Source organism: Ambystoma mexicanum, chromosome 12 (assembly GCF_040938575.1).
Source record: "Ambystoma mexicanum isolate Mex_15411 chromosome 12, UKY_AmexF1_1, whole genome shotgun sequence".
Classification (NCBI taxonomy): Eukaryota; Metazoa; Chordata; class Amphibia; order Caudata; family Ambystomatidae; genus Ambystoma; species Ambystoma mexicanum.
The window spans coordinates 417,278,480-417,300,034 of NC_090936.1; the positions used below are offsets into that span (position 1 = coordinate 417,278,480).

Consider the following 21,555-nt stretch of genomic DNA (forward strand, 5'->3'; position numbering starts at 1 on the left):
TGCGCCCTGCTCAGCCCTCCTCACCGTCCACCACACGTGGGGATGATACGGGGACTGACACGGCCGCGACGGGTACTGACGACGAGGTTTACGACGAGGATCTCCCGTCGTCACCTCCCACCCGGGCTTCCCCGCCTGACGAGATTGGATCGTTTCACGCCATGATCGCCAGGGCATCCGAGCTTTTCCAGCTCTGCCCGGAAGAGAAGAAGAAGGAAGGTTTCCTTTATCAACGGCGCGAGACCAAGAGGAAGACGGTCCTCGCTTTACCTCTACTGGACGATATCTGGGATGAGGGTCTCGCCCTCCTCAAGAACCCATCCACAACGCCGGCTAGAAGGGATCGGTACGAGAAGAAGTACCGGGTCCCGGACGCGGCCCCCTTGTGCCTTCGGGCACAGCCGACTCCGGACTCGGTTGTCTCCGCGGCGGCCAGGAAGAAAGCGGGGGGGGCGCGGCCTCTACGTCAACCTCCCCGCCGGACGGCGAGGGAAAGAAATTGGACACGATGGGACGCAGAGTCATCTCATAGGCGGCGACGACGATTAAGGCTGCCAACGCCTTGGCTATCGTAGCCCGCTACGACAGGGAGTTGTGGTACAAACTCGCCCCCCTGCTGGACTTCCTACCAGTCCACAAGAGGGCCGAGGCCCTAGAGATCTTGCAGGAAGGAGAAGTGGTGTCGGACCACGCCATTACGATAGCGACGGACATCGCGGACACTGGATTTCGCCAGTTGGGCAACGGCGTGTGCCTTAGGCGGCATGGATGGCTCAAGGCTACTGACTTCCGTCAGGACGTGCAGACCAGAGTCCTAGACATGCCCTTCGACGGGAGCAACCTGTTTGGGAAAACAGTGGACGATTCCCTACAAGCCATCAAGGGCGGACACGGAGCCGGCCCGGGCTCTTGGTGTTCTCCAGCAACGACGGCCGCCCTTTCGGAGCGGCGGAGGCAAACAGGGTGCCTCCAAAGGTTCCAGCGGCGGATTTTCCACCTATCGTCAAGCAGCCCGTTCGTCGTCACAGGAAGCCTACAGGGGACGAGGCAAGTCGGGCGGACCCTGCCGTCGTCGCCAAGGAGGACAAGGTGGCAAAGCCTCGTCGAAGCAGGACTGAACCGGCCGTGGGGTCGGGCCCCCACCGAAGCACCCCGTCAGCGTGTGGGAGTCCATCTCCACCGACCGTTGGGTGCTGGACGCCCTGGCCCAGGGTCACGTGCTCGAGTTTCTAAAGAAGTGCCCGCGCGTTCCCCCCGTGGCCAGGAAGGAACATCACGTCCCTCAACTTCTCTTGGAGGTAAGGGCGATGCTTAGGAAGGGCGCCATCGAGCTCGTCCCAAAGAGGCTTCGGGGCTCCGGAGTTTACTCAAGATACTTCCTCGTGAAGAAGAAGACGGGAGGATGGCGTCCCATCCTGGACCTACGACGACTGAACAAATTCATCATGGCACAGAAGTTCAGGATGGTCACCCTCCAGCACGTCCTGGGTCAACTGGAGGAGGGCGATTTCCTGTCGTCGTTGGATTTGGAGGATGCCTACTTCCATATCCCCATCCTAAAGGGACACCGAAGGTTTCTCAGATTCGTGCTCCAAGGGCGTCAATACCAGTTCAGAGCCCTTCCCTTCGGATTGAGGTCAGCACCCATGTTATTCACCAGGTGCCTCGCACCGGTGGCGGCGCGGTTGCGCCTAGAGGGGATCCACGTCTACCCCTACCTGGGCGACTGGCTCATCCGAGCGAAGACGAAGGAGCTCACCGTGGAGCACACGGCAAGGACCGTCCAGCTACTCACGGACCTGGGATTCTCCATAAACTATGCCAAGTCCCACCTGGTGCCCGCGCAAGACGCACTGTTTCTGGGAGCGAAGCTCGACACAGTGTCGCTTCTGGCCTCTCCATCAGAAGAAAGGACGAGGGCCATCTTGGGCAAGGTGCAGCGGATGCTGGTTGCGGACACGGCCAGGGTGAGGTCCATCAAGTCCCTCCTCGGAATGATGTCTTCTTGCATTTATCTCATCCGCCTGTGCAGGCTCCGGATGCGCCCGTTGCAGGAGTTCCTGGACGCGCGCTGGATCCAGACGACAGGCAGCTTCGAGGAGAGGATCACACTCGACGAGAGTTTCCGACGAGCGATCCGGTGGTGGGGCACCCGCGCGCATCTGACGGCGGGCATGGACTTCCAGACCCCCGGCCACCAGAAGACAGTGACCACGGATGCCTCCCTGGAAGGGTGGGGAGCGCACACCGAAAATATGCACGCGAGATGCCTTTGGCTTCCGACGGAGAAGTCCCTCCATATCAACGTCCTGGAGCTCCGTGCAGTGTTTTGGGCCCTCAGGTCCTTTCTTCCGTCCCTCAAGGGCAAGGTGGTGAGGATCTTCACCGACAACACCACCACCATGTTCTACATCAGGAAGCAGGGCGGTACCAGATCCCCAGCCCTGTCCAAGGAGGCGCAGGATCTGTGGCATTGGGCCGTCGCCCAAGGGATGTTTCTGGTGCCGTTTCATCTGGCAGGAATAAAAAACACCATCGCCGACTCGCTCAGCAGAGAGCTGCGCTCGTGCCACGAGTGGGAACTACGACAGGATCTAGTGGACCTCCTCTTCCGACGGTGGGGCACACCCCAGATCGATCTGTTCGCGACGGCGACGAACTCCAAGTGCCGGAGGTTCGCCAGCAGGTTTCCCCAGCCGAGGAGCATGGGCAATGCTTTCTCGTTCCCCTGGGAGGGCCTGTTTCTATATGCGTTCCCTCCATTGCCGTTGCTGATCCGGCTCATCAACCAGCTCAAGAGGTCACGGTGCAGGATGATCCTCGTCGCACCTGCGTGGCCGAGGCAGATATGGTTCCCGGACCTTCTGGACTTGTCAGCGTCCCCGTCAATCAAGCTGCCAGTGGACGCGGATCTTCTCTCCAGGGAAGGAGGAGCCATTCTCCATCACGACCCAAAGTCCCTGAACTTGCAGGCCTGGCTCCTGCAGCGTTAGAGTTTGGAGGCTACGACATACCGGCCGACTGCAGAGAGGTTCTTGCAAAGGCCAGGGCGTCCTCAACTCTTAAATGCTATGGACACAAATGGAAGAGGTTCTCTGTCTGGTGCCACGCACAGAAGATTAACCCTCTGCGGATTACGGCTCCCCAAGTACTGCCGTACCTACTGACGCTGGCCAAGGCTGGACTGGCGCACGCGTCCATCAAGATTCATCTTGCTGCGATCACCCGATACACCAGAACCACGGGACGGACGTCTTTGTGGTCTCATCGGCTGGTGAAAGAGTTCATGAAGGGACTGTTCAGATCGTTCCCGCCGGTGTAGGCTCCGGCCCCGGCGTGGGAGCTCAACGTGGTGCTGACCAAGCTCATGGGACCTCCGTTCAAGCCTCTGCACTCGGCTCCGTTGAAGTTCTTGTCGTGGAAAACAGCGTTTCTTGTGGCCATCACCTCCGCACGACGGGTGGGAGAGATCCAGGCCCTTTCCTGCAAGCCCCCGTACTTGACTTTTCACGACACTAGGGTAGTGCTCAGGACGCACCCCTCCTTCATGCCCAAGGTGCCGTCGGACTTCCACCTCAACGAACCCTTGGTGTTGCCTGTTTTCTTGCCGTCGCCTTCGTCGCCGGGTGAAAGGACTTTGCACTCGCTGGATGTGACTAGAGCGCTGAAGTTCTACGTGGACCGCACAAAGTGTTTTCGGAAGACGTCACAACTTTTTGTGAACTTTGGACCTGTCAATCAGGGGAAGGCTCTCTCGAAGGCTTCCATTTCCAGATGGCTCTCCGGCTGTATCATGTACTGTCATCGGTTGGCAAACCGACCGCTGCCTGGCCGTCCGAGAGCCCATTCCACCAGAGCGATCGCAGCTACCACGGCGTTCCTATCTGGTGTGCCCTTGCTGGACATCTGCAGGGCTGCTACATGGAGGTCGACGCACACCTTCACGAAATTCTACTGCGTCGATCGGGATTCCAGGGGGGAGTCCAGGGTCGGCCAAGCAGTGCTGCGCAACCTGTTCGCCTAAGGTGAGCCTGGTGAGGAGGTAAGAATTGCTTAATGTTGTGTTGAGTTTTGGATATAATGCTTAATGTTGAGCCTTTGCCACCTCCCGTGGTTGTGCATGTGTGTACTGCTATGTATTCTTTTATTCATGAGCATGTGAATCCATGCCAGACCCCATGCTGGAGAAGGAACAAGTTACTTACATGTAACTATTGTTCTCCAGCATGGGTCTGGCATGGATTCTCATGCGAACCCTCCCTCCTACCCCTCTGCGGCTCTTCACTTGGTCATACTGCCACTTCACGTGCTACCAAATCTGAAGATGGCTGCCAGAGGCGGGGCTTAGGGAGAGGGCAGTCATTGGCTGTGGTCAGTATGACGCAGAGATCAGTGATTGGTTACTACTACGAAAGACAGATCAGAAACGAAACTGATACTGATTTTTCTTTACCGAGGATTCCCAGCCTGACGACGGGGAATATTCATGAGCATGTGAATCCATGCCAGACCCATGCTGGAGAACAACAGTTACAGGTAAGTAACTTGTTCCTTATTTTTATTGTAAACATTTGTGTGTGTGTGTATGTGTGTTTGTGTGTATATGAAATGTGAAGATCATGTTATCATGCGTTTCTTCTGTTTTGAAAAATATGGAGACTTCCTAAATTAAATGTGCAATTTGTTTACGGCCCCAAATCTGCATTTGTCACAGATATTTTGTTGCAATCCATTTATTTAACTTGATTTTTTCCTTGAGTAATTAACTTAGATGTAACCATTGAGATTAGACTCAACGCATAAAAGCAATGATAATATAAACCAATTCTTCAGGACAACCTACACACTGAACATTCTATTGCTATTTATGCCTGGTGTTTCTATATGATGACTCAGCATTACTCAAAGTATCCACAGTGAATGACAGACGCATGAGTCAGTCTGCTGAGATATGACCCTGTGTCATATTTAGTGCGAATGACTGGCATTGGCTTCCAAACTATTGGTTTATATTACTTGTCCACATTCTATGTGCAAATCATTCTCCCACATCTGGATTTGTCTGCTTATTGATGGTGCATTTTGCCCCTGATAAGTGTGTACCCTAGAAGCACCCTAAGGATGTGACAACTTTAGGTTTATTAACATAATACATAAAGGATTGTTGCATTTAGATTAGTACATCACATCATTTAAGTTGCTATTTAAAAACTACTTAGTTGTTTGCTTACTATGCTAAATGTGAAGTGTATCCATATATTTGAATTGATTAGGACATTGGCAAAAGAATATTTCCCTTTAAACGCATTTACTTCCTAGCATGTGTGATGAATCCTTTGGAGTCATCACTGATCCCCAGCCTGAGTTCTCCTCACATGCGGCCGGGGGACGGCAGCCGCTGCCTGATCCTGGGTGTGGTATCATGAGGGAGGATCACGTGGGCGGAGATGGCTGTCGAGGAGATGTGGTGACCCCATCGGGAGGGGCACAGTATTCTTCCCTTATAAATGAGGAATACCCTATCATTCCTAAATTCCTGATGGTATGTTGTCACTATACAAATCCCTCCAGTTACAAAACTCTTAAAATATTTCCTAACAAACATTCTAGGCTGAATACCATTCACAACTCATATGTACATAACACACACATAACAGCTCCTATCTCTGTTGGTTTTGTACTAAATAAAAATCCCAAACAAAATCACCTTAGATGTCCAATTAATCCTATGGACTCCAACTCCCATAACAGCTCAAGTCCTGAGACGAGGAAGAAAGAGTTAGTATGGATCAAAAGAAATCCTAAGCTAAACACGCAGACTAGTTGTTACAATGTAGATCAACTGCACAGGACATTTAAAGGTGGTTTACTCTTTCAATCAGGAGACGGAGAGAAGAGAAGCTGCTCAGGCAAAGCTGGAAGCAGAATCGAGGTGAAGGTAGATGCATGGGAATGGACCATGCTGAAGGAGGCAGGTGCTTTCAAGCTGCCGCTTGTTAGCATTTCTTCCTGGAGTGGCAGGAGACCCAGGGGAGCATGGCAGGCTTCAGGGAAGAGCCGCAAAGGAACTGTCAGCAGCGAGGCTGTCAAGGACGCAGTCGTGCCAAACAGCAGCAACCTTACCGGCAAGTGAATGCATGGGAGACCTGAAAGAGGGTCTGCCAAGCTGGAGACTCTAATCCTGAGTTAAGACTTTGCTGCAGTAACGTGCCACGGGCGGAGACACTATAACATACCAGTGAGTTGGCCCAATGATGGTGGGAACCCCGGGGCATACCGACAGGCACATGAACAATTAAAAGTGAATTTTTAATACCGACCGAGTAAATTAGAAAGACAGAATTTGCACATATCCTCATGCCTAAGATCTCAGTATGAGGAAAGTTGGAGCAAATTTTATCCCAAGTAGATGAACGTTAATGACGAAGTGGTAGGACAAAATGTGCACAAGTCTCCATATATGGGATGTCAATATGGGAAAAGTTGGAGCCAATGTTATCACAAGTAGATGAATGTTAATGAAGAAGAGAAAGGGACAACATTTGCACAAGTCTCCATACATGAGATGTTCATATGGGGAAGGTTCGAGCAAGCATTGCCATAAGCAAATTAATACTGGTGAAGAAGTTAAAAGTCAGAACTTGAACAAGTCTTCAAATGTGAGATGTCCATATGCGGAAGCTTGGTACAAGTAGTATCTAAAGTCAATGACATATAGACATTGCAGGAGTACAACTGTGTTATACTGGGATACAGAGAGAGGGTTGTAATGCCCCGGAAATCACGGAAGCGAAATGGTAATACGAGTCCGGCGGTAACCGAGCCGGAAAAACCGTCAGGTTACCGCCAGACTCGTAATGAGGCCCAGTGAGTCTTTTAGGGGAAGGATACCTGGCAGGAGAGTACACCAGAGGATCTAAAGACACTATACTGAAGAAATTCCTAGCAGGGGAGGATACCAGGAAGTCAGTCTTGAGAAGTTGTGTAAAAGAGACACTTTTTCCATCCTTGAAGCAGTTGTGTAAAAGAGACACCTTTGCCATCCTTGAAGCAATTGTGTAAAAGAGACAACTTTTACAGCCGTGAGAAAATGTTGGATGGAAGAGCGATTCTTGCCCTCCTTTAGGAAACATTATTTGGGAACAGACACTTTCGCCATTCTTCCTGAAATAATCCAGGGGAATGGAACTACCCTTTGAAAACTAAGGACAACGTCCTTGGAAGAAACAATTTTTTGGGGATTTATCTATTTGCTTTACATTTGAACACTTTTTGGCTAACCATGGAGAAATGTTTCCTCACACTTCTTAGTTGTTAATTTATAGTGTGAGGGTCAGATATGTTTTGGACACAAGGACAGTTTACAGAATTTTCACGACAAGACACAGACTGATCGTTCGTTTTTGTTTCCAAAGCAAGGAAACTCTCTTTAGGATGAGACACAGAGGCCTTTATCCAATCCTTATCTTTTAATAAGGATGTCCGATGCTGAAAACACTACCACTCTGTGTCCGCTTCTCATTTTTAACCCCTGACACATTACTCTTTTTTACATTTGCTGTTTTTCGAGTGGTGGTGCATAATGGGTGTTGCAGGCCAGCCTCTCCCATTATGCAGCAGTTATCACTAGTCTCTCATGTATAGTGCTCCATTTCAGTTGTGCTTTGCAGGACAGAATGATTGTCTGCTGCCTGCAGTGACACCAGTCCTCATTTTGGGCGCTGTCCAAATTCAAGGTCCGGATGGCCTCTGTCCCTGCGGAAGTGGAGGTAACAACAGTGTCCCCCTTCAAAAGCCATGATGTTGGCACTCACCTAGGCAAGTGTGGGTCCTGGCAACATTGTCTGCTTCGAGGTGCCTAAAGGAGGCTGGGAGCTCATATCTAGGACTGTCAAAGATGTAGAATGTGTGAGACAGGTACTGTTTTTGGAACTGTTCTGACTTTTTTTGAAGGGAAGTAAAGCCTTCTTCTTCACTTCCCTTGCTTTTTGCTCAGTGTTATGGGGAAACTGATCAGTCCTTCAGACTATCAGAGCTGGGAAACGTCGTTTCTCTTTTGAATTCTTGTACTTTTTAACATTGCACACAGCACCTTACAGTGCAGTGCAATGGGGATACTTTTTTTTTATCACCCTAGCTTTTTATATTTGGGATTTTTGGTTACTTTCATATGCGCCTAAAGGCAAGCTGGTGGCAGAAGATGCTTTTTTACCATGTTTGCATTACTTTTAGTGTGTACATTCGCGTTTACCGTATATGACTACTATGCGTGGCTATTGCTCTAAAATGGCCATGCCACAAGATTGTCGCTTGCTTCTTTAGCCATATTGTTGTTTGGACTTCTTCCCGATTTACCAGGTCAGGAAATCCCTTATAAGGCGACACACTTGCTCAAGAAAGCTGCTGCTTTGAGTGGCTAGTGATGCCTTTGTGTGGGTCTGGTCCCACTCCACATCCATGGTGCCAGAGAATCTAGGTGTGGGGCAAATGAGAAACAAGTAGTGGTCCCTGATTAGACAACTACTAGCTGTTTGAATGCTGCAGATCATTGGTCTTGCGTACAGCTCTGCTTTTGGATACGAAGAGCACCTCTGCAGCCATTTCGCTAGATCATCAATGGAGCCAAGAATCCCTCAAAGAAGAACAGCCAGCTGAAGATTCGAAGACAACTCCTGAAGAGGACCACCATCCCTTCCTGTGCCTAGTCAGTTTAAGCCCTGTTTGACTACATGATCTCTGAAGACCCTGAGGAGTGCTTCAGCCCTTGGATTACTTGTGGGACCAATTAGTCTCAATGCCTTTTCGGGGATCAAGACTTCCTGATCCTTTGGATGTGTCCCTTGACTGCCCCATGGACTGACCAGCTCTCTCGTTGGTTACCTCACAAATAATGGTTCTTTTCTACAGTTGCACCCAGAACCTTTCAAGAGTGGCGACATCTCCTGTTAGGTGCCATCAATGAGTTGGAAATCAGGATGGATCTGATGCACGAACAGCCGTCAGACAAAGTGGGTGCATTTCCTTTTACAATACAACTGCTGAATTATCTGGATATGAAAACCTATTTGCAGATGCTGTGTCAATCCACCTGATTATGTCATACACTCTCATTGAATTATCAGAACCATTTCTTCTTTCTTATCAAAGGTATGCCAAGTGATGACCATGTCCCAATATTTTTTGTACTTCAGGAGCACCAATCCTATGGCCTTGTTTTTTTCTTCACAATTGCTTGTTCATCCCAACAGAACTCCAGTCTAAAATCTTATGACTATCATGATAGCCTTACGGAAGGGTACAGATGGATTTATTCCACAAAGAAACTCACAGTACGATAATTCTGCTGGCCTTTACTATCTAGAGATGTTATGAAATAAGTCTCTACTTAAATCAAAGTTCATGTCAGTTCCTTTATTTCAACATCCTAATGCCACCAAACATTTTATTGTGGAAACGATGCATCAGAGTTTGCCCTAGGCACAGTAATAAAACAACAATTCAGAGACAAAATGGAGCCCCACCCGTTTGTCCAGGAAACTAACACTGTGTGATGTCCATTCCATTACTGAAAATGAACTCCTGATGATCAAGCAAGCCCTGCACTAGTGGCAACATCTCTTCTTAGGTAAAACGCATGAGGTGTAAATCAGAACTCATTGAACAATGCTTCTAGTGGCCTTTCCTATCTCAAAGCATGATGAAATATGTCTCTACTTGCTCTATGTGTGTTCAGTCCAAGTCACCTCACCACCCACCCTAGAGGGAACCTCTACAAGAGCCTTACCCTAAAGGGCCATGTCAGGTAATTGATGATTTACCTCACAGTAATGGATGCCATAATGGTGACGGTGGATTCTTATACCAAATTAGCACAATTCTCTTCATTGCCTAAGCTACCCACAGCCAGTGAGATGGCCCAGGTGTTTTTGAGACATTTTCCTATTGCACAGATTTCCTACCAAGATAATTTCCAATCAAGACTCACAATATGTACCTGCCTTTCCATCCACAGACCAACAGCCAAACAGAATGCCTGAAACAATCCTGAGAACAGTACCTACGCTGTTTCAATTCTGTTGCACAGGACAAATGGGAGATGTTATTGTCCACTGCAGAGTTTTGTTACAACTCAATTCCTTCCATCCATTGGGATGATTCTCTTCCTGTACAACTGAGGGCACCACCCTCGTGCATTTTCTTTCACTCTGGGTCTACAGTCCCCACTGCTGTCACTTGAATCACATTTGCAGACCTTGCGTGTTGCCCAAAGTGTTGCGATACGTAACATGGAGGAAATACAGAATCATTCTCAGATCTCAGTGGGCAGAAAGAGAATGGAAAAACCTCCCTATGAAGTATAAGTGAAGGTATGTTAGCATCGAATATCTTCCCAGACATTTAGTACCTTTGTAACTGGCGCCTAAATACTTCAGACCCTCTATCATCCACGGAAAAATCAACCCAGTGACATACTGTCTTGAGCTTTCTGATTCTTGGAAACGTATTCATCCAGTATATCATGCCTCGCTGTTGAAGCCCTTCTGTGCACAATAGCATTAGGTTACTCAGTGCAATCCCCTGTCCGTTTTTTAAAATAGAAATGGTGACTATGAGGTTCAAGAAATGAGACTACAGGTATCGGAGGGATTGCTTGTAATACCTTGTGGACTGGAAGGGGTTTGATACCTGTGACAGGGCTTAGGCGCCTGCTGCCTATCAGCATGCCCCTGATTTGGTCACCTCCATCACCCTTGGAAACCTGAAGCACCCAGTCTTAGACTGGGGGTATACTGTTAAGATTCACATTGGAAAGTAGGAGCCCTGGTGACATTGGCTACTTCAGCGTGTCAACAGGAGCTTGGCTGCTCATATCTTACGTCCTGGGAACTGTTGAACATGCCTCTTCGAAGTTGGCAGCTGCATGTGAGCCATAACCACCACGCTTCGGTCCTCCATACCGGGAATACAGACTGAATTTAGTTGGCGCCAGCATTGGCACACTCGTGCCCTAATGCACATGTGTTTCACTTGGACTCTTGGTGGTTTGCCTCTCCTCCTTGCTTCCCTTACTTGCACCATCATGCATTCCTTTCTCGACCCTGCCTTTTCCATTCCCTCCACTCTTGCCTTCCTTGTGATCACTGAGCCTCCTGTTTCACCAACTCTTATCTGTTCCACCTGATTTAGCTGCAATTATATTGTTGACTATGTTGAACAGTTGGTCCAGTCTCTTGTGGGTTGCACTCCCTCTGCTGTCATCTTCGAGGTGCTACTGATTTGTGCTAGGGTCTACCAGTCAATCCCCAGCTGGGGTTTTTCCCCCTCAAGGCTAGGGGCCCATCTCTGGAGGCACCCACCTTATGTGTCAATGTGACAACACAGTGGCTTCTGGCAGAAAGATGGCCGCAACTCAGCAAAACAAGAGCAAAGTCCTCCAACGTAAAGCTTGCATTTGATAGATGAAGGCACCAAAAAAAACAGCTCTAGCCACTACTAATATGGATTAGGTTCAACAGCTCTTGGGAGCCGTACAAACCCTTACATCTGATGCACAGGCATTGCAACAGGAAAGTGGGACCCTGTGGCAAATGGTTGCACTGGTCCTAAACTGGCAAATTCGAAGGTGATACAACATTTTTGAATGAATTCCTGAATGCATGTCTCTACCTCACAACATGGTGCCATTTGGAACAAGGAGGATTGCATTTCAGAAAAACAAGAGCCACGACCTCTAAGGTAAGCCTGCACTTGACACAGGATGGCATCTAATTGAATGCTCTGCTCATGTCTTCTTTCTGTGGGCCGTGCAGATCTGTGTGATTTGGCCGTGGGATCATTGTTCTCGGCAGAATTGACCGTAGTCAATTTTGCCACAGAATCAATTTTGCTGCGTCCAAAATCAACAAATCCATGCACCCACAATCACCCAATACACCCCCACCCTTCCCCACTTACCTTTTACGCGTCTGCTTACATTCTGACCCTGCAGCGTGAGTTCCATCCCTCCTATGCAGGTCGGATCCGATGCCACAGGGTCCGCTTTTCTTCTTTTTATTTTTTCCCCGTCCCCCGCCTCCGATCCACTAGAAGCAGGGGACACCCACACTACCACCAAAGGCCACCACTAGTGAACATGTGGTGCAGGGGACAACCCCGCAACCCCTCTCCCCATGTTCGGTAGTGATTAACAAATTTGATTGATTTTAATCGATCGAATGGTACTGGCCGAATTCGGCCAGATGTACCATTCGGTCAATTAAAATCGATAAATTGGGTAATACCGGCCGTGCTGGTGGCAAGACTCGAGGTGGGAAATTTCAATCAATTTCCTTCTTGTTACTGTGCGGGCCAAGTGGAGATGACCAGAAGTGAGGCATTTGAGGTTCAGAACCATTCTGCAAAGTAAGTTGAGTTTTAAAAAAACTGGTGTTCATATGTGAGTGTTGAGTGACGATAGTTCGTGGAGATAGGGCTGGGTGCAGGTGTCTGGTTCAAGGGGTAAGGAGAGGTCAGAGGGGTTCAATGCATTGGTAATGTGATTCCCAAATTCTCCCGTTTTTTCACGAAGTCAATTATTTCGTTATGATTTACTTTGTGTATATTAATTCGAATGTGTGTAGGAATTTGTGGTTTAAGGGATTCAAGGGGGTGGTGTGGGGTTTGGGATGGGGGTAGTTGTGAAGGGGAAGGAAATCGAAGTAAAATTAGAAGTAATGTACACAAAGTAAATTACAACGAACTCATTGTTTTCGTTGAAATTACATGCCAAGCCAACACACGTGTGGTCTTACTATTGCAGTGCTGGAATTATTGCGCAAATGTATTCTCAGAGTAGCCGTTCTGGTATACATTGTGGGTACAGGCATCACATCCTGTATACTCTGGGTGACCTGCCATCTATTGGATGTTTGTATGTGCTAGTCCACATAGCTGACTGTAAATTGTAAGGCTTTTCACTCACATTTTCACAGAAAGTATATTGTAAAATGCACCATTTTAACCTATTATTTTAAAAGATTGTACAGGGAGATATCACCTCTCCCCTGAGGTCACTCTGGGTTGATTTGTGGTCCCTTTCTTCACTTGTCGCAGGCACTCATTACTGGGAAATAGTTGCCCCCCTGCCATTGAAACAATTCTCCAGCTGCCACTGCTCTTTTCCCATTACTGGATTATAGACTAGGCGAATCAGCTCCCATTAGACTCTGAACGTTTAATAAAATGTGTCATTCCTCTCCCTGGCGTCGTCTTTAGTCAGCCAAAGAATCAGTGGAGCAGATTTAACTGGACAGTGTCATTGATGTATGATTGTTCCCATATAATCACACCTGCGCCACATCCCCACACTGTCCAGTTGGGAATGTTTAAAGTACCACTGCCCTCCTCCATCTTCCTATTTCAAAATGACCTCCTAGAGTGACCATATTGTCTGTAAGAAGACACTTTAAAAAAAAAAAAATTGAAATATGTAGACTGCTGTTTTATTTATGTGAGTTGAAACTTTTGTGAAATGCGTGAATGGCGTTGTTTTTTCAGACGCAACCTACTTTTAACCTTTCCATGTATTCCCACTAAGTCACTGCTTCAATTTATATGAAACTGACGGATTACTGCACACATTAAAGATGTAATATTGCCAGTCATGACCTTTATAACAATACTTTATTTGGTACATTTTCATTTTGAAAGCTATGTAAAGAATCAGACTAATTCAGCAATGTTATTATCCCAGCTTTAGAAGAAGACCAACAACTGGAAAGGGTTCGTTTTTTGCACACAAGGATTGTAAAAGGAATGGACTGACTACAGTAGTCAGGTTATTTCTGAGAGGCCTTCTATTCAGTAGTCATTTTTACATTGGAAAATACTTATTCAAAAATAAGGACACCTGTATATCATTATGACCGATACAGTGCAAGCATTGTCGTCTTTTTTCTGTATTACATGCACCAATAAGGCTCAACCCTGCTCACAATGCAGTGTGCCATTGTTACATGACTCTTTCTGCCCCTGCAAAGGAGATACCCTGACCTCTGACTGAACATTTAGAAACAATATATTCCATAGTTACCATTTTATATCCACTATTGAAAACCGAGCCCAAAGAATGCTCGTGGCCCTGCGCAATCCCGCTCTTTTTCGGACATTATATGAACATGTCCCCTTCCAGGTACTACTTTGCATACGTTTGCTGAGACTACTGCTGGAGCCTGCATTTGCCTGGCTTCGACTGTAGGTAGAGTGATGAGCGGGGAGGAAGCTTTGGACTGAGGAAAGGCTCTGCAGTCCAGCAGAGGCCTAAGGATTGAAGTGGCGGAGCTTTCCTTATCATCGTATGACAGTCTTGTGGGAGCCATAAGACTTTGAAGGGGCTAGGTTGGAGCGATGGTGGCTACCGAGATTTTCAAAATGGCAAAAATGTAAACAGGGCAGAAGAGGTGTAGCTTCAGAGAGCTCTCTGGAATTTAAGTTATTAGCTTGGATCGGAAGTGTGGCGGTAAGTTGTTTCAGGAGATGGAGCATTAAAGGATGAGTGTTCAACCTCTGAATCTCTCCATTGAAATGTGGCAGTTATGGAATAGGATCTATTGGGAAATTTTTGGAGTTTGGATTGCCTGTATCGGTGGAAGATTCTGGAGAGGTCGCTAGGCATGTGGTGAGGAAGAGCTTTTGACGGAGTCTTAAGTGGTGTTACTATGTTGTCATTATACCAAAGGACTAAAAATAAAAAAATGCGCTATTATTTTGGACTCAGGTTTCTACAATGGGCCTCATTATGAGGCTGGGGGAATGGGTTTACCGGCACCGGTAATGGTGCCGGTGCCGGTGAACCCATTCCGCCCTATTACGAGGTTCCCTTGCGAGACCCGCACAGAACATCTGGTCAGACCAGACGTTCTTTGCGGGTCCCGCAAGGGGACCAAGGAGCTAATAACGGGCCCGTTATTAGCTCCATCCCCATTCCCATTGAGCCCTATGGGGGCTCGAATGGGGATTGGTTTTGTGAATGAGGAATTACCGGGTCCTCCAAGGTTGGAATGACCCAGTAATTCCTCATTCACAGAAGCCAGACCCGGACCCGATTTTGGAGGCAGCCATGGCGCTAATAGCACCACGGCTGCCTCCAAACTCGTCATGAGGCCCAATAATGACATTTTTTGCAACTGCAGCAAAGAAGCTCTTGCCTTAAATCAGGCTGGATTTGACTTCTGCATGGCTTACTGGAATATAATGGGAAGTTATAAACATAGAAGTAACCTTCTGAGCAGGCACTGGCGTAGAAGGTATTCTGGCCACAATGTTCATTTGGGATTCGATGGTGAGATTCTTGTCCAACAGTAAACCAACAGTAAACCCACATTTAAGGCTTTTTATGTGGTAGGTGGACAGAGTGAGACAGGCCAGGCAAAGAGTAGCAGGCATAGGCTGGTAAGAACTAAGTGCAGGATACCAGTTTTATGTCGACACAGGTAGGGACTGGTCATTGGCAACCAATGCTGGGAATGGGTCTGGCAATTTCCACAATGGAGAATTCCAGATTTGTATTGATATTTTAGCTAGATCTGGGTGTGACGGCATATGTTATGATATGGCATTTGATATGGGGTACCCAGTGTTGTAAGGATTGATGAATCAGACCAGTGGGCAATGGAGATATTGAAGATGATCTGCAAAAATGCTGGTCCTTGCTGTATTTCTTTGGTGATGCACTAGACAATGTAGAGAACAGTTTCATTTGTTTGGTGTGGGACAAAATGACTTCTGTCCTGCAGGAACACAAGGATGAGTAGTTTCTAAACTGCCTACTCAGCCCACACACACAAAACAAGAGTGCTCCCAATCATAAAGGTGAAACAGGTATAGTTAAAAGATATACCCCCTTCACCTTTTGTGGTAATGTGGGCTATGGAAAGACTGTACCCACTTCTGGAGGGGTAAGGAGTGGAGGGTGAATGTACAGTAGACATCCAAACAGCAAAGCACAATAGTCCAAAATAAAGGAATGTCCAATCAAGGTTCTGTAAACTATAGATACATTAAACAAACCATATGCAAAAATAACTGAATAGAATGAACTACAGAAATCCATCCCACTGGAAAGAACACAGAATATGCAAGGGATAGAAAGATGCAGCACTCTGGGTAATTAAACTGATGAAAGGCACTCAATAACTGCAATGTTCATAAAAGGATATGTTCATGTCTGAAAATTACATTAAAAGTGACCTAATTAGTCGCTAGGGCCCAAAGATGGTCTGGGTGACAGTTAAGAGTCAATAATGCCTTCTTGCTGTTCTTGGAGATTCAACGGTGTTGAACCAGGCTGCTTGGCACTTTGCGACCTGTTCGAGGATCAAGAGAGTTCGGAATCCAGTCCTGATTGCCTGAATTTGTCGATCAAACTTGAACACGACGCAAAGCAGTTCAACAGCAAAAAAATACCTGGATTCTGACTGATCTGGCTTGCAGATTTCTGTGAGTCCCAATTCAGAGGCTCAGGGACAAGATAGGTCCTTCTTCATGTTCTCCCAAAAACTGGAGATGCTGGCAAACGCCTGTTGGAGCCCTTCACCCCCAGTGAAGTCCTGGGTACTGGTGTAGCAGAGTGTTGAGTCTTGCTCTATTTGCAGGTATGGTCAATTAAATGGCCTTTTTTTAATGGTGTTTGAACACAATTGAGAACATTAATGTTCCTCTATCTCTTGACCATACTGGACTTGTGCACTGTGTATGCTGTATTTTTTCCACTATACATTTTCACAATGAATAAATGTAAGGCACCTTTCAATTTTCTCTCCCCATCAATTTTATCTAAAAACATAATCTATTTGCATCACAAATGCCATTTAAAGCATGCATAGTGTAACCATTTTGTCATGATACCATTTATATTTTAAAAAGTTCCATACATTAACTATGGATGACAGTTCACAGATACAAAGTCCACATGTATGGACCCCATGGCAAATCAGAGCAAGCATAAAAACAACCATGGCTTTGTGCTCATTTGGCCTCTGATAGGTTGAATAATCATTGCATATATCCTTTACTGTAGGCCATGTTTCACAAAAGGAACTATTACTGCATATCATGGATTACGTATTGGTTGTCCAATGTTGACCAAGCAGTTTTCTTACCTATTCGAAGCCTCGAAGGACCAGTATAAAACCTACAATTAATACATATTTGTTATGGCCTTACATCATTGCTTATCAATTTGAGAAAAGGTACTTGGGTAATAGGGCCAGTATAAGATATATGTCTATTATTTGGAGTTTGCTCCAAGTTGAAAACGTTACCCAAATTAAAATCCTTGTGGAGTTGCAGCTCACACATGTTTGTGCTCAATTTATCAATTTTGATCCAAATTAGCAGAACATTTGCATTACAAACAAGGCAACATGACATAAATGAGCTAATGATGTATTAATTGTTTGCTCTCCACAGACCGCTGTGCTTTTCCAGATGCATCGAAGTGCAATACCCTTGGGATGGAGAAAACATCTACACAACTAAGTACGCCTGAATCCATGAACAGCACTTCTGCCTTCAAACACTGAATTTAAATCTAGTCGAGCTTTAGACTGTCGATTTTTTTTTAAATGTCATGCTCTACCTTCTTGGACACCATCAAGTTGTATTCTATATAGAAGAGAATGAAAGTTTGTTACATTTTTGAAAACCGGCCGGGTATGTTTTGGATTCAATACATAGAAAATGAGGCCAATCTATTGCCCTCTCAGGATTGGGAACAGGGATACCTGGAACCAAAAGGAGACCACTAAACAGTTAATGCAAAGTAGGGGAACATTTATGTATAAATGTTTACAGGAGAGTATTGTATATGCATATCAACTTTTTTCATAGAACTGTTACAAGCAAAGCATTCTCGACACATTTTGATTACATGTCTGTCTATGAACCTGTACGTCCTTTCGGGAACATTCCCCACATCCAACTCCCATCCAGAGGTCTTTAGTCAATACTCCTGAGTTCGGTCCCTCTAATGTACCTTCTTAAATATCAAACTACTGAGCAGTGACTTCACCAACACAAGCGTCCCGCTTTCCCTGCTTGTGGCACTGTGGCTCTGTTTCGGTTATGTGGCCAAGCTTACCAGACTATCTGGACCAGTCATCACAACTAGAATTTTAGAGTGGCTGTATAGGACACATGATTAAAGGACTCTACTATACCCCAGCCTGGGCCACGGAAGACATCCTTGGAGGTAGTCTGGTGTGATGACTGCAGAGCCCAGCTGGCGATAGCCAGCCTTATTACAGCAGGAAAAAGTCATCCCCTGCTGCTGTGACCTCAACCCGTTAGACCTCAGGACAGTACTAGCCGAGTTTTAGGCATAATGGGCCTCATTCCAAATGTTGCAGTGCAGCAAAATGGGGTGGCAAATTGGTGATAATTCAGTTACCACCACTTTACGGTACAACTGTACTACAAGTTTTGGCAGGAAGGTGGATGGTTAATTTCCAATAAAAAGCTGGAGGTAAATCATCCATTTTACCACCAGAACCATCTCCCACATGGAATTTTTCCCACACAAAATTGCTGCTTGAGGTTAACCCAACAATAATCCCAATGGAGTCATGCTGCCACGATAAATCCACTGAACGAGTAGCGGGACGGGTAATCGATTTTGGCGTTACATCAGTGGATTTACTGACCATTTACCAACAAACTCTTAACAAGGCCCAATGGTTTTTTGTGTGTGAGAGGAGGCGGCTTTAATAGTTAAAAACAAATCACTGTTATAGCATTACCCGTCACATAGCACTTTTATTATTTATTTTTTACAAGTTTCATGAAGGGAACATGGTATCTTGAATACCACATTGATTATGTAGCAGCATTTTCCTGGTAGAAAGTTGCCAGAGTACCGATTACTTGGAATGAGGGAATGGGAATGTCCATATGAAAACCCATCGGAAAATGTTGAGCACACGTTTTTTCTACCTAGCACTAACTGGCACCTTTGAGAGAGTGCTATGCCATCACACTTCTAAATTACAAAGCTATGTTTTTATACTGTATGTTATTTGCCTAGAACAATCCTTGTGTGTGTGTGTGTGTGTGTGTACACTTCTCAATCTGAAGATTTATTTGATTAAACATTCCACACCTAAGCGTGGTTTACACGTTATGTTAACAGAGCCACTGAAATTTGAGAGCTATCATGAACTTAATTTTGTTGGTATTTTTGGTAGGTCTACCTCAAACCAGTTCATCGGTTTCACTCTCCCTATATGGAGCACAAATAGGTCTGTGAAAAAACGGGAACCAACTGTTGTTGTTTGCTGATGAGTTTATTAAGTATTATTCTGCTCACAGTTTTTTTTACTGTGTTCAAGTTTTGTATTGAAGTTCTTAGTGTATATTTTTCAATTTAAACAGTTTATATTTTGAACGAACTGTGTGAACATTTTGAATTTATCCTGTGTCTTTTAAATATTTGAAATAAACCTAATTTAAGCAGTCCCTTGTAAGAGGTTTTTCTGTACTCCTTTGCCGTATGTTGGTGTTGGGATTACTGGTGGACCTACCGATCTGGGAAAAATATGAACATTTGGAAGCTTGATTTCAAACACTTTAAAAAAAAGTGTCATGGATTTTTTTCCTCGTAGTATTTATTTATTATAATTCTTTTTCAGTTCTGGCCTTGGAGCACTTTCAAAGATTCTAAACCTGTTAGATTAATGAATATGTTTGTAATGATGGTGTTATGGATTTGTAACAATCCGAAATGAACTTTAATTAATTGATTGATATCATTCATTTCAGACTAACTCACCATCAGGTGCTATAGAAATGCTTGATGGTACATCCTTGTACTTTCTAGGTTTTTACTTGTTTGGTATAAGTAGAAAAGATCTTACCCAAACTTCATGCAGAGTTCAAACTAAGCCTTTCGGTAGTCCAGGCAGAAGTGCTCTAAATAGTGCATGAAGAGCTTGATTTCTGGACAGTCTTGTGTAGGCAGAGGCAACAGTATGCTAGAGAATAGGCTGTGGTTAAGGTCGAAAATCTAAACAAGCTTCATTTGAGGGGGCGGTAGAACACTAAAATAGGATTTAGGTGAGGGAGAAGTAGAAATTGAAATCAAATAGGAAACGTTTGTGTCTAGCAACTACTTCCAAGGGAGGGAAGAATACCAGTGAACACGATGAATGACGAACACAAGTGACGTTTCTTTTCAGAGAGAAAAGAACAATTTAAACACAGAGTTGTTTGTAGGCAGGAGGAGGTTCTATTCAGTGGATGCAAATCAGCACGCCATCTTTTTTGAAAGTATGAGAGAAAATACCAGTTTCAGAGAAAACACCTTCTAATTCTTTGGAAGCACTTGGAGATTATGGTCTGTGGCTGTAACTCTGTGCACAACGCTTGTGCTATTTTATTGAGGCTAGATAGAAGTGACCATTTGAGTGTCAACTTGTTTACAACACCTAAACCTGCGATCGGAAAGAGAAGTATGCTGCTAGAGAGAGCTTTACATCTGTTTCTTTTCTGGTAAGTTGTCATAATAATATGTTTGCTTTAGGGCTTCGACAAGCATCGACTCTTCCGATGCAGTGCAGTGGCTGGTTGGTTGGTCAATGTGAGGACAGAGTAGATCGGCTCGAAGTGTAATGCTTTTTGCTTGCGCTCTGCTGTTAAACGTTTACCCCTTGTGGGGCAAGGCATCTGTATCATAAGCTAGAAAGTTCCTCCTTGTGATGCAAAGTGTTAGTAGGTTGAACAAATATATGAATACTACAGGGGTACTCTCATTACTGGAGACTATGATGTCATAAGATTTGATTGCTGCCATGAAGTATTATTGCTTGATCAAGGTAAGCTTTTTTCTGTCTACCCCTCCCCCACACCCTCTGCTGTTCTTGTTTTCTTTGTTACTCCTCTCTCTCTATGCTCTTCTATCGCCCTCTCTGCCTCTCTTGCGGCTATTTCCCTCTATCCTCTCACCACTGTTCTCTTTCTCTCAATTTCTTTCTCTCTCGCTCTCCCCCTCTATCTTTCTCGCTGCTGTTCAATATATCGTTTGCAGTCTTTACACCAGCAATGCATCTACTTTGTACAGCCCCGCTCTCACTTGTTTACTCTTTCTGGAAATACAAACCAACTCAGTAGACACTCACCCATCCCATACAGCCATGCTCTCATCATAATCATTATCGTATTGATTAATTTCAAACCTAGCTTCGGGAAGCAACGGAGTGCTTTTCAAGTCAATATTTCTACAGCCAAAAATGTAGTGCTTCATAGGATCCACAACAAATACAGAATGCATCACTGAATTTACTTTCTGACACGATGTAGCATAAACAGAACAATTTCAGGCTCCTACTTATAATTCTATTTTTGTTACTTTGTAGCAAAGCATTACGAAGAAAAATTCTAAAATTACTCCTCACAAGATCAATTTGAGGGTTCGTTTTGGGGCTAATTTAAAAATGTATGTATGCTGCTACTATTTTCCAACTTGCCACTGATGATCACTGGTATCTGTAAAAACTCAGGAAAAAAAACAAATGGTAGAATTGT

At 45.6% G+C, this 21,555-nt stretch overlaps 1 protein-coding gene across 1 annotated transcript in view; it reads left to right on the forward strand.

Moving 5' to 3' along the window:
• The window catches only part of LOC138513589 (serine-rich adhesin for platelets-like), a 236,445-nt gene extending 216,957 nt beyond the window's left edge, over window positions 1-19,488 (forward strand). Inside the window, exon 3 of the mRNA XM_069628566.1 lies at window positions 17,449-19,488. Within this exon, the coding sequence (XP_069484667.1) occupies window positions 17,449-17,561 (113 nt within the window). The 3' untranslated portion in view covers window positions 17,562-19,488. The remainder of the gene's footprint in view (window positions 1-17,448) is intronic.
• The last annotated feature ends 2,067 nt before the right edge of the window (window positions 19,489-21,555 follow it).